The sequence below is a fragment of the Phaseolus vulgaris genome, chromosome 7 (assembly GCF_051622355.1).
Source record: "Phaseolus vulgaris cultivar YP4 chromosome 7, ASM5162235v1, whole genome shotgun sequence".
In the NCBI taxonomy this organism is placed as follows: domain Eukaryota; kingdom Viridiplantae; phylum Streptophyta; class Magnoliopsida; order Fabales; family Fabaceae; genus Phaseolus; species Phaseolus vulgaris.
In genome coordinates, this window is record NC_143504.1 from 56,573,538 (window position 1) to 56,587,021 (window position 13,484).

At 30.2% G+C, this 13,484-nt stretch overlaps 2 protein-coding genes across 4 annotated transcripts; both read left to right on the plus strand.

Moving 5' to 3' along the window:
- The first annotated feature begins 5,665 nt into the window (after window positions 1–5,665).
- On the plus strand, window positions 5,666–13,473 carry LOC137830497 (S-adenosyl-L-methionine-dependent methyltransferases superfamily protein). Of its 3 annotated transcripts, none has more exons than XM_090304421.1 (4): window positions 5,666–5,691; window positions 7,329–7,402; window positions 10,008–11,759; window positions 12,500–13,473. In XM_090304421.1, the coding sequence occupies exon 3, from the start codon at window positions 10,122–10,124 to the stop codon at window positions 11,526–11,528; it is 1,407 nt and encodes a 468-aa protein (XP_090160547.1). In that variant the 5' UTR covers window positions 5,666–5,691; window positions 7,329–7,402; window positions 10,008–10,121; the 3' UTR covers window positions 11,529–11,759; window positions 12,500–13,473. The 3 variants fall into 3 exon arrangements, with proteins under 3 accessions (XP_090160547.1, XP_090160548.1, XP_090160549.1); XM_090304422.1 differs by having other exon boundaries at window positions 5,672–5,691; window positions 10,025–11,759; XM_090304423.1 differs by lacking the exon at window positions 5,666–5,691 and adding an exon at window positions 5,725–5,770 and having other exon boundaries at window positions 10,025–11,759.
- Window positions 12,528–13,473, plus strand: LOC150026012 (MEF2BNB-like protein). The gene has a single exon (XM_090304424.1). It carries the CDS (start codon window positions 12,528–12,530, stop codon window positions 13,269–13,271), a length of 744 nt encoding a protein of 247 aa, XP_090160550.1. The 3' UTR covers window positions 13,272–13,473.
- Window positions 13,474–13,484: the final 11 nt, after the last annotated feature.

Sequence of the window (13,484 nt, forward strand, 5' to 3'; positions counted from 1 at the left end):
CGTAGAATGCTTGAGATTTATAAAAAAATAAATTATTTTAATACAATGTAAATGTGAAACCAGATATTTTATCAAATGTGAAACGATGTGAAGTACATTAACCAGAACAGATAAAAAAAATAAAAATTAAAAGTCAACCCTCTTCCCTTGAAACCTTCACCCACTCAAACAAACCAATCACTTTCTAAAAAAAATAAAAAAAATTAAATTTGTGACTTAACAACTAACAGTTATTTGATTCTGATACACAATTCAGTATTTTTAACACAGAATCTAAATAATTGAACAAAGAATATTGAAAGTGTTTAACAACTAGAGTTTAATTAATTAATTATAGTTAGAGTGGTGCCATTGAACTTAGATTTTCGTACACTTTAGTACAATTTAACATGCCCAATTAATTCAACAAACCCATTTGACCATCTTTAATAATTACAATTTAAGTAAACAAAACACAAATTTTATATTTAATTAGCAACTTGAATTTAAATAATTTATGTTTGTGTATAATGCTGTATATGCTGGCATTCAACTTAGACAAAAAAAAAATTATCATAACTAACATACATGCACGAGGCCAAATCAAAGGTTGTTAATGTGTGTGAAGTTCATTGCATTTTACAACATTCTCATTTACAAATTCAAGGGCCTAAAGTTAAATAATTTTTTTATAAGTTAAATCCAGTTTATAACTAAGTTAAGAATTTTTAATTTTTTTTGGATTATTGAGAAATATTTTCATCAAATTAACCTATTCGTAAATTAATTGGATAAGTTTCTTTTGTTGAAAAATATTCATTGAATAATATTGTTAATGTATTATTAATAAAAAATTGCATTCATCTTTTGATTTTTATAATTGAGTTCTGATGTTATTTATTAATGTTTGAAAGTGTTTTTGTGTATTTGTCTTTGTTTGACTTCTATAGATGCTCAAGGATATAGTAGTTGTTGATCAATCTTTGTTATGAAATTGAAGTGCAATTATTATTTTTGTTTTCCTTGGGTGTGCAAAATTATTAAATTTAACTATACACTGTCACTTGAATCTTCTTTTGGAAGATAATGTTTCCTCAAAGTATGTTTCTTTTTATTTCATGTGATAATGAAGATGATTTGTTTATCAAGATAATTATATATATATATATAAAGAGAATCATTGCAAATATTCATTCATTTATGATTATTAAATTAATATAAAAAAATAGTGCTTTGAATTCTAATTTAAATGACTCATTAACAGTCATTACGAAATAAGTAAAAAAAATTATATATAAAGGATTAAAGTGAAATAAAAACATAATTAAGCTATGTAGTTTTAGTGCATATTTTTTTAATAACAACACTAAACCTACTTTTGTTAGCAGTTTGCATGATAAGATGAGAAATCTTATTTTAGTTAAAGTTGGTGAAAAAAAATAATTAATTATTAAGTTGACTAAATTTGATACTATTTTAAATATTACAAAATTTAAATTAGTTTTATTATTAATAAATAGTTTCTAAATTGGTATCTAATTAGTCACTTAAGTTCTAACTATATTTTTTAATTCTAAAGTTGGTAGCTAAAACCTTGATAATTAATTAAATATCAATTTAAAAATTATTTATCAATAACAGAAATTAATTTAAATATTAATAATTTTGTTTATTTATAAATTGGCATCTAATTTAGTCAATATAATAATTAAATATTTATTATCTCTAAAATTATATGATTTTCTTATGTGTTATATACTTTTTTTTTTCTTTGAGATTTAGAAAGTGAAGAGTTATGTTTAAGGGTGGCAAAGCAAAACAACATGTGAGCCTTGACAACTACTTAAATTCCAATTATTAATTATAATAAAATAAATGAATATATATAAAAAATAACTAATTAAATATTAAAAATAATAATTTGTTAATATAATGGTTAACCATTATTAAATGTGGTGTCATTATTGGCCATTTGATACAAATCTTGTGTTTATGATTCCCTTTGCATCTAAATGCATAAATTCACTCTAAGTCAAGGGAGTTGGTCCAATACTCCTGCTTCCACTTGATTTGTTATTTTTTTATACATGGTCAACAAATTTAACTAAAAACCATTTTTTACACACATTTCAAACAAATCATTAAATAAAAACTAATTTTATTAAAAAATAATAATCAATTATTATATATTATTTAAAATACTTAAAAATTGTTAATATTTAAAATAGTTTTTATTATTAAGAAATATTAAATAATTTCTAAATTTATCAATTTTAAAATTTAAAATAATTAATATTAAAATTTTAATAACTAATTAAATATCAAGTTAAAAATTAGTTTATAATTTTTATGAATAAAAAAATTATTTCAGATATTAATAATTTTTTTAATCTCTAAAATAATATCTGAATTAATTAATACAGTGATTAATTATTTTTTATTTTAAAAAATTATTTTTATTTAATTATTTTCTTCTCTTAGAAGTTACTTCTACATTTTATCAATGTTTCTATTTAATATTTTCATTTGAATAGTAAATTTTACTTTTATTTTTGGTGAATTTAAGTTGTATTACGCGTCATCAGCATTATCTAAAAAGTTATTGTTGTGTTATTTAATGCAATCACGTGAGTTAATGAAAGTCAAAATGATAAACTCAAAAGATAAAAAAATATATTAATGAAGTTGGACATTTGGTTGTTGCTATTAGTTCTTAACAAAATTTATTTTTAATTAAATAATTTATCATCTCATGCTACTGTGAGACGCAACTCTGATATATAGATGACGAAACTTTGATGATAGATCATGTTTATTAAAAAAAAATTAAAATAAAAAGTTTGTGATACAAATATATAAATTTTTATTCCTACATATTTAATATGTATTTAATTGGTTAAACATTATATTAAGGTGACCAAATACTTAAAGTTAAAGTCATACCTTGACCTAAAACTCCATTTATTACATTATAAAGTCGTTAATATTATTTGTGTTTTGAATATGTCTTTTATGACTTTACAAAGTATAAAAAGTTAATAACACTATATTTTTAATGAAAATGAAACATAATTTTAGATAAACGTTTAGAAAAGTAAAACACATTTAACTCTAATTTAAAAAATGAGAAGATTATTTACGAAAGTTCTTGCATCAACCAATGTAGAAAGTCTTCGACGTAAATAGAAGTGTATTATATGTGTCACAATAATAAACTGTAGTTTTTCTAAAAAAATAATAATAAACTATAACTATTAATAGTCAAAAATTTTGGTTCCTCCTCTCTTCAACTATATCTTAATTGTCCAAAGTTGAAAAAAGAGGGTGAATAATGGAGATGCTTACTTGCAAACAAGGTATAAATTCGTGAGATTTTTGAAAAAAATACTTATAGAAAGATGAATTTTAAATGAGTTTAGTCCACTCAATGGTTGGTTTAAAGATCTTGAAATTTACTTAAAAAAATGTTGTAAATTTTGGTTTATACTATCTATTTTAATTTGGACTATTAAAGATGATAATTGAGTAGATTGAGGGACTCTTTAATTAAACATGATTTCATTCAGAAAGTAAAATATACAATTGTCATCGTTTTCATCCATACTCAATACGAAATTTGTGTCTCATTTTTATCTTTGTCGATAGCAACTATATTCATATCCACTTACATATTATTTCCAATTTTAATTAAATATATTGTTTCTAAAAAAAAATAAAAATTACACTAAAGAAAACATTATATTATCAAAGATTTCACGTTAAAAAGACACAATTTTTTCAATGACAAATATCAAAGAATAAATTTGCATAAATTATAAAATAGAGTATTAGATAACAGTTGCATAAATATAACTAATTATAGAAAATAGACATAATTGAAATTCAATGACCAGTATAACATGTATTATATTTTTCAAATATTGAGATGGAAGATATTTTAGGGGTTAAATTGGTGAATATCCAATAAGTCAAACTACGGAGAGAGAAAGGAGAAATGTGTAGGAACAAAATGATTATTCAATGCAATGAAATTAAGAATTAAATAAACAATAGAATATATGTTTTTTAGGTTACTTAATAAACTAAGATTTTTTTTGATTAAATACTCAAAATTAAAAGTTCAATCATATCATGTAAAAAAAATAAATTAAAATATTAAGAATGAGTAAAATTGATCAAATATGTAAAATATTTAATTCAATGAAATTGAGGTTTGTATTTTGTGAAATACAGTATATTATTTGAGTGAAAGTGCACAAATGAAAGAATGTAAAGATTGGGATGAGAAAAAAAGTAATTAGAGATTTGAGTGAACTTGATGGATATTGAATTATTCGAACAATTAAGATAAAAATGAAAATTGTGAAGTGAAAGAAAAATCATTAAAGTGAAACCAAATCATTAACCAAAGAGAAAAATGAAAATAAGTTTTTTAGTTTATCTAACAAACTAAGGATGTTTTAATAATTTAAATAAGAGACATACATAAAGTCAATGATGACCAGTTAACATTTCCAAAGTAAAATATATACCTATTATCGTCTGCATTCATATTGAGTATGAAATTTGTGTTTTATCCTTATCTTTGTCGATGACAATTATATTGTTCCAAATTTTAATTAAATATATTTTAAAAAATTACAATAAAAGAAATATGATATTAACAAGGATTTGATTTTTTCATTCTTTTTCAAGACTATCATAAAATTCTAAGTCAAGATTCATCCAATAATTCTTCTAGAAATTTGAGTAAAAATCCTCTAACTCATTCCAGTCTTCTTTGGACACATTATCACTTAATTTTATTCAATTTTCTAAATCTTCATCTAATATTTTTCACCTTAATATCTTGGAGTTAGAATTTATTTACTACATGTTTCATCTTAATCAACTTATGCTCAATTTTCTTTTGATCAAAGAGACTCTAATCACTTTATTGAAAAATATAATTTATGCTCTTTTCTATCTTTCATTGGTGTTTGTTGTTACAAAAAATAAAAAAATAATTTCAAAAAAATAATTTCTTAAATAAGAAACAAATTAAGTTGAAAAAATGATGGTGACACACAAATTGACTTCAATAAAATATTTATTAAAATAACAACTTCTTCAACTTAATTAATGAATCGAAAAGAAATAACTATTGAAGATATTTCAATATGTCACCTATTTTCTTATATGACAAATTCCAGTCAAACATTTAACTCAGTAGTTAACACATGCAAGTAAATTTCAAACATAATTATACACGTTGTATTAATATCAGCCAAATTTTCATAATTATACTAAAAAGAAAAATCAACAATATTTTTTATATAAAAAATATAATATATTAACAAGTTACTGATAGCATTTAAAGAACGGATATGATTCAAACTATATTTATCTTATGAAAATTAGATAATTTTTTGTTATTGTATAATTTTTTTTTTGATAATACATATTATGAAAAGACATATTTTACTTATTTTTTAATATATTTCAAATAAGACTAAAATTATCCATTGAACCTTCATATAATATAGCCCGTTCCAACTAAATTATTTTGATCCATTTAAAACGGGTCGGATCGGTTCGTTAAACTGTTTTTTACTTTACCGTATCTGATGGGTCGGGTTCCCTTTTCCCCGGGTCTAATAGCACGGGTATAAGTAATGTTAAGGCCCGGTTCCAAGACCCAATTTGGATCGAAGGAAAAATTGCGGAGAGAAGGTGAGTGATGATTTTCTGGTCTGCTTCATCATAATCAGATCCTGTGTTGAATAAGGTGGTTGTGTGGGTTCATGTTCAGGTTCATTCTTCTTCATGATCAATCATGTGCACATTTTCCAATTTTAAATGACCAAAAACCCTTTTTTTCTTTCATTGGTCCATTCAATTTGATTATTATGTAACCCAATACGAATATTAGGCTGCATAGGGGTGTCGTTTCGTTTCTTCCAGTAGATAGAAATGAAATCAATCTGATTTTTGTTGGGAAGACCAATGATAAAAGGTTCATATGGTTTATAAATCCTAAAATGATGCCAAAACTTTACATTATCCTTTAACTCAATTTTCGGTTTTGTGATAAGGAAAACATCCAGGCTTCCAGCATTGTCCCTTTAATATTGATATGGTTCTTAATCAAGTATTAATAATACTTTCTTGTAAATTGTGAAATTTGAATTTGTGTTATGTAAACATTTGTTTGGACCATGGACTGATTACTCGTTCAAGTGTGCATCTGTTTTGAATTTTAGGTTTGATTCATGTTTATTACAGTTTTGGATGATTTAGTGGTTATATATGTTTCTTCAAGGGAGATTTTTTGCCCTTGAGTGTGGGGTAGTCTGCGTTTCTCTGTTTGAATGATAGTATTTTCCTGGTTTCTTTTAAAGAAGTAGACTTTCTTCTAAATAATAAATTGGAAGCATGGAACAAACCTGTTCTGAGTTCATTGGACAATGAGATGTTACAGAATCTGTTTCACAACAATTCCAATAGCTTGAATTGATGATAGTTTTTTGGTGATTAGGTAGTTGGGTGAGGGAAGGCTGTTGTTACTTAGCTTGGTTTGAGATGCTTGTTTGCAATGATAGGTTGTGTGATTGTTTTGAGGTTAGCTTGGTTGCTGTCAGATTCAGAATAGGTGTGTTTGGTACTTATGCTGGGTTTACATATTGGGTGAGTGAGGTTCGTCATTGGTTTTGTAATAGTGAAGGGGATGGATTTTGGTGATTACTGCTATGTGTTTTTACCTCCAACACTTGCGTTCCATTGTATCATAATAAATGAGTCGCCAAAAAAAGTACCTAAACTTAAACTATCAAAACTAGCAGTCTAAAACGAAGAAGGGGAATTGAAAGGACAAATGGAAAGAGTCTTTCATGCAGGGTGTTTATCATTTCATTACTAATTTACCATCCAGATCTTCTTTTGGCCCATTACCTTCATGCTAAACCTATTTCATCGACTCCTGCACATAGTTTCTCTATTATCATCCAATATAAACAAAACTAATCCTTGCTCCCATGAAAATTAGCTCGTATATCATTTGTTTCCTGTAAGGATAAGATGGGTAAGTTTAGAAAACCAATTACTCTCGCTCTTGCGGAATCTATAGCCATTGAATTTTGCGTTAGACAGAGGTGTGGAAATAAAGGAAGTAGATCAATGGAAATGACCATTTGTTATAACTGAAAATGTTAGTTTTCAATGTTAAGTGTCAACTAAACATTAGGGGGTTAGGTGTGAAAGGCCCGTATTGCTAAGGGTAAAGTGTATTTTCACCTTGTGATTTTTATTTCTGCTTGTCAGTTCCATCTTGAGAGTCTAATGCCCTTTCAATGTTTCATTTTTTTTTGCAGGAACAAGTAAGATCAACACCAATGATCTGTCACTAGTGAGAAGGCCTCAAACTATTATTCCAGACATTTGCAAGGTATGCTATAATAGTTTGGATATACATAATTATTTATTCATTGTTTCCTTGTAACTCACAATGTACACTTCATAGAAAATTGAGGGTATATTTTTGCGGAGATATGCTTTGTTTGCCATGGAAGTGGGTTCCTACTCATAGATATTTGAAGTTTTAATTTTAGGGTTCAAATTTATTATCAGTCTTTCTTTTTCTCTGTTTTGTGCTCATATGTCCATGTCCCCTTCTCTCAATCACATCTCAACCATCCTTCTCAGCCACAACGATGCTCATAAACCATGACCACCCCAACATATTAATTGCATTATTTCATCAATCTATAAAAATTAACTTGCTTACTAATCCAAATGCTTCTCCCAAATGTCAAATGCATCCCTCCCCTTTTCATTTTTTTTATACACAAGACATATGTAGTTTAAGAGGAAGAACTGAAAAGAGGGTTGTGCAATGATTGTTGATTGCGAGGGAGATCACATCACACCCATGGTGCCAATGAAACTTGGCACGATGACTTGGGGTTTTCAATCTGTTTCTATTCCTATTGTTGTTGTAGTTTTCTTTATTTTTTGTTTGTACCTCTCTCTGATCTGTATCATGGGTAAGAGCATGAAAAGGTGGAAATTCATGTGGGTGGCTTGGATAAGGTATGGTTCATGTTAGGTTGGAGGGATGAGAGTGGAAATATAGAGTGTTAGATGGAACACTTACCACTAGAATAAAAGCTAAAGCCAATAATTAGGTTGCAACTCTTTCTACTTAAAAGCATAGCAACCCAAACACCACAATTCGATTTTGACATGGTTCACTTGGCGTACGTCAAGGGACAATTAATGCATCATGCAATAATCTCCCCCTCAACTATCATCCCACTAAATTCGAACTCTTTGATTGTGACTTGGCCTACCTCATGGGTAATTGTTGTAAATTATAACAATCTTCCTCTCAACAATTGTCCAATTGGGAATCGTATGTGACCTTGATTTGATACTAGTTGTTGGATCAACCCATTAGCCCAAAAGTTATTGCCAATAGTCAAAGCACAACTCATTTTACTTAAGAGCGTAACAATTTAAGTGTCACAATTCGATTATGACTTGACCCATCTGGCTTTTGCCACGAGACAACGGAAGCCAAATTTAATTTAGTTTGTTCAATCTAAAAGAAATAATGAGAGATAATTAAAATGTTAGTGGCTCCTACTAGTACTTTTCTACTTTATTTTTCATTTATTTCTAATCTTTTCTTTGTCTCCTCATCTCTTCTCTATTTCTCTTCAACCAAACATCTTTAACTTCCATTTTTTTCTCACCGTTTTTTCACCCATCATTTTTATTTCCATCCATGTGTTTCTCCCCTCTTTACTAAACGTGACATTAACGTTTGATGCTTTGAGGGTTTGGGGTGAATGAGTGTGCAGTTGGAGGTGATGTCCTATTATTCAATGGACAGTCGAATGAATAGTGACAAACATGTGAGGAAGAATTAAAGTAACCTTCATTGAGGTTGGTTCCTATGAGAATCAAACATGATATTTCAGAGGAAAAGAAGATCCAATCGGTTTCTTGGCCTTCATTATTTTTTGTTGAAAAACCAAACCAAACCAATCAAATCATAGGAAATTAGATTATCGAGTTTATTAATTTAAAATAAAATAAATGAAAAAAACTGGAATTTTCTCTTAATTTAGTTCATATTGGTTGTCATTGTGTTGACATGTATAAGTTTGGATTTGATATTTTGGGCTTAATATGCTGATACCGGATCTTCAAGTCAGTCATTGAGCATACAATTTTAAAATCTAAACTAAATTGGTAGTTCAATGCAATTCAAAATTTTCTTTTTCAAGTTAAATTTAATTGTTCAAGTCATTAGATCAACCCCAACCCATGACCATCCCTATTTGTTTGTGATGTTCTCTCAATTGACAACTCAACTTTTTTACATGCATGTAAAACTCCTCTTTAGCATAGATGCTGATTATAAATTGGGCCATGGCATTTCAGTCCCTAAACCTTAATTTTCAATTTGTAAGGGAAGTTTTATTCTCACACCAAATTATTTATGTTCATTCTCAAACATACAGGAAAAGAACGACAAAAATTATTTTGATGAAAATATTTCTTTGTTGTGTATTATGTAATCACACCCACTATTTAATAAGATATATATGAGATGCAAAATGAAACATGTTTCCATCAACTATTTTTATTACTTTCTAAAAGGAATTTGGGCAGTGAACTAAACAAAAATGGATGTAAGAATAACATTGCTCCTTTGTGATTACTTTTCTAGTCTATGGTCCAACAAATCTGAAAAGATGCTCCCTTCTTATTTCATCCAAATTTTTAAGGATAAAGCTTTGGTGTTGTTTTCAAATCAAAATTTGAGTATTTTACCTTGAAAATATGCCTTGACATTTGAAATTCTTTATCATGCAATACCAACAATCAACGACCTATAGTAGTGTATAGAAGTTTTATCTTTTCGTTAATGTCTCAATCCCTACATTATTTACATTAATCATATTTGCTTGATGCTCTTAACTGTGTCATAATAAATTCTCTACTTGTGCCCCCCAAACAATAATTCTAACATTTATTTATAGGTGTGATTGTTTTGCAGACTCGAAGAAATAAAAAATCGCAATTTGCTACAACATTAACAATAACAAACAATCACAAATAAATCGTTACAGTGAAGTTGGGTCAAAAGGCCTTTGATGGCCCTCGATGCATCAACCTTTGAAACCTTAACCCCTTCTCGGTTCATTTCCTTCACAATACCCCATCCATCATGTTCGAATTCACTCCTTCGAGTTGCCGTGCTCGACTCACCACTCCAACCTAATGAATTGCCTCGAGTTGGTGCCATGTTGGTCCCTGAAGGTCGAGAAATCGATTGGATCTTCTCCACTGAATTGGGTCATCTTCAACTCCTCTTAAGTTCCCCTGAAATATCACGTTTGATTCTCATTGGAAACAACTTCAAGCAAGGTACTTTACTTTTTCCCCGACATGTTTATCAGCGTCCCTTGCAGTGTTCGTTGCACCAACAGGGTTTTGAGGTTTGGTCAAAGCCTCTTCTTTTGGCCCTTTCTCCCAAATCTTTGTTCAAAAGGGGCATTCCTGAGGTGCCCGTTTTAAGTTATGTGGATAACTTGGTTTCTAGTATGGTGGTTCATCAATGTGTTGGGATGCATGTTGGTGAAATGTTGGTTGAGGATGTTGAAATTGAAAATGGGGGGGAGGTTTTGCATCATGGCAGGGAGTTTAGGAGGAGGTTGAGGTTCAAGAGGATGCCTAATTTAATTCAGACTGAAATTTGTATTGTTCCTGTCAAAGAAGGTGGTGGTTTGGATGGTGTTTGCATTGGTGGTAATGTGGGGTTTGTGCCTGATCTTAAGGTTTTGGTGCACCCTTACTTGGGGCCCATGGTGGCCAGTCTTGTGTTGAGTAGTGAATATGTAGCTGGGCGGATTCAGAATGGGTTTAAACCGAAGGCTTTGTGCCTTGGAGTTGGAGGTGGGGCTTTGGCATCTTTTTTGAGAACTCAATTGGGTTTTGAGGTCATGGCTGTGGATAGTGATAGGGAGGTTTTGAGGGTGGCACATGAGTATTTTGGATTGGAAGAAAGTAAGTTTATTCATGTAGTTGTTGGGGATGCCTTTGAATCTTTGAAGAAGCTTGTTTGTCAGGGAAAATTGCAGGATGATTGTGAGGTTAATGGTTTTAGTGGTCACTTGGTGGAAGATAAGGTAAACGTTAAATTTGACGTTGTTATGGTTGATTTAGATTCAAGTGATATGATGAACGGTGTAAGTTCTCCGCCTATAGAATTTGTTAGAAAGGATGTTCTTCTTGCTGCTAAATTGGTTCTTAGTGAGTTTGGAATTCTTGTAATCAATGTCATTCCTCCCAGCAGGTACTTCTATGACAACTTGGTGAGTCATTTTCAGGAAGTTTTTCACGAGCTGTATAAGATAGATGTAGGGAATGGTGAAAATTTTGTTCTTATTGCCACTTCATCACCTCTGGTTTTTCCAGCTAGGGATTGTGTTAATTCTTTTCTTGTGAGACTGAAATCAGTTATTCCAGAAGCATATTTGAACTCTATAACAAAGATTTGATGTCTCACTTGTTGAGGAAAATAGCCCTTTTTTGTCATCATCATTCTCCTCTGTAAGACTAATAGATGATGTTTCAGTAGTTTTGATAGAATGATCCAAAATGGAGAGTTCTCTGATGCATCTTAGCTCCTGTATGGAGAATCATCTTTAAAACTACCGTGCAAGCACTGAAATTGCATTCATGTAGTCAGTGGCTTTGCATCTTGCTCCGGATCCAATTGCTTCAGTAAGGTATATATACTGTTCCTTAATTATTTCTCTGAAACTTTAGTGAATGTGATATTGAGGAGGTTTAGCGACAGTTATTGATATCTTTGAACAATTTACAAATTTTAAAACAGTTAATAATAATGATAGTTCTAAAGGTTGCACTTACTATCTTGTATACAATTCGATACTTTTTATCTGTAATATTTTATTTTCTTACGTTATGATTAAAACAAAGGAAATGCTTCCCCTGCATCTTATTTATTTGTCCTTATTTTTTCGTAAGAGTAAAATTTCATATTCACCCTGCTAATTTTTAAATTACTGCATGAAGAATGGCATATCGAAGGTGCTCATAAGTGGCATCAAAGGTAACCTTGAATATGGTTTTGGCATCAGAGTTATGAGTAAAATATAAAAGTGCAGATAGTCACATCAATTTTCAGAGCACGATGAAGAAAAGACTCGAGTAAACTTTGAGCTTGTTCAACAGGATACCTAAGATTAAACAGATTGTGACGGATGAGCATCTGTTTTCCAGCATCTTGTCCAGTATACTACAACTTTACTTCCAAAGAAAGCCAATTGTGCTTTATCGTGGGACAATATTTATCAAATAAAAGAGACTATTTTGTTTTTCTGTCATAATGTCCTGCACAATAACAACAATTATGGTTGTGGCACTACAACACAATATTTTATTAACATGCATTATTTACCCTGATACAATTGTTCTGATTTGTTTCTTTCCTGGACAATGTCAGTGATGAACAATATTTTGTCTTTGGGAAGATGCATGGATTCTCCACTGTTGATGGTTTTGTGGAGATAAGCAACTTCTTGGCAGAGATGATTAAATACGTGGCTAATGAACCGTCTGCTGGTCTTTTCTTTATTCAACAGCACACACAAAATGCAGTGCCCAATGTCATAAAACTGAAGAAGAACGTTATCGACAAGAGTCGTGAAACAACTCTGGACACAGAAGATTTGGAGGACTCAGTCACAATGGTGAGATCAATGAAAGACTGTGGATTCCCCATAGCTGGCGAGATGATTGGAGACATTAAAAAATCCCTTTTAACGATGACATCAAAGCAGCCAAACCGATGGCCAACCCATCGGTCGACATCAAATTTTCAGACTCCGAGACCAAACTCTGCAGGTTACGCCCAGGAGGGAAGTGAAATGAGGAGTAACTATTTTTCAAATGTTTTTAACTTTTCAAAACAGAACACAAACAGTCCCAGCTGCACCGAGAAGCCACAGCTGCACCGTAGCGTGTCATTACCAGATGCATCTGCAAGCACTAATGCATCTTCACAAGCTGACAAGCAGCCCTCATCAAGCCAGGTTGAAGATGAATCTCAACCTGAACCAAGTGATATTGGGGAGAAGTTATTTTCATTATCAGAAAAATATGATGACTTCAAAGCAAGTAAAGAAGCTAAGCTGGAGGAGTGGCTTGAAGGAACAAGTAACAATGGGGAGCATTCTCTACCATGTGATGAGAAAGAGATGAAAATCTTTGGATAATTGGGAAAATTCTATAGGATTAATCTTTTATGTACCGATAACGTGGTTCAACTGGTATGCCCTTCCCACATACTTAGAATCTGTATATGAAATATTAGACAATTGCTTCCCACTTTTCCATACACGTTCATTCATGCTGAGAAATGTCAATATTTTTTTGTGTCGTTTTAGAGGGAAGAATCTAGATTGAATGATAAATAAATTTCAATTGTA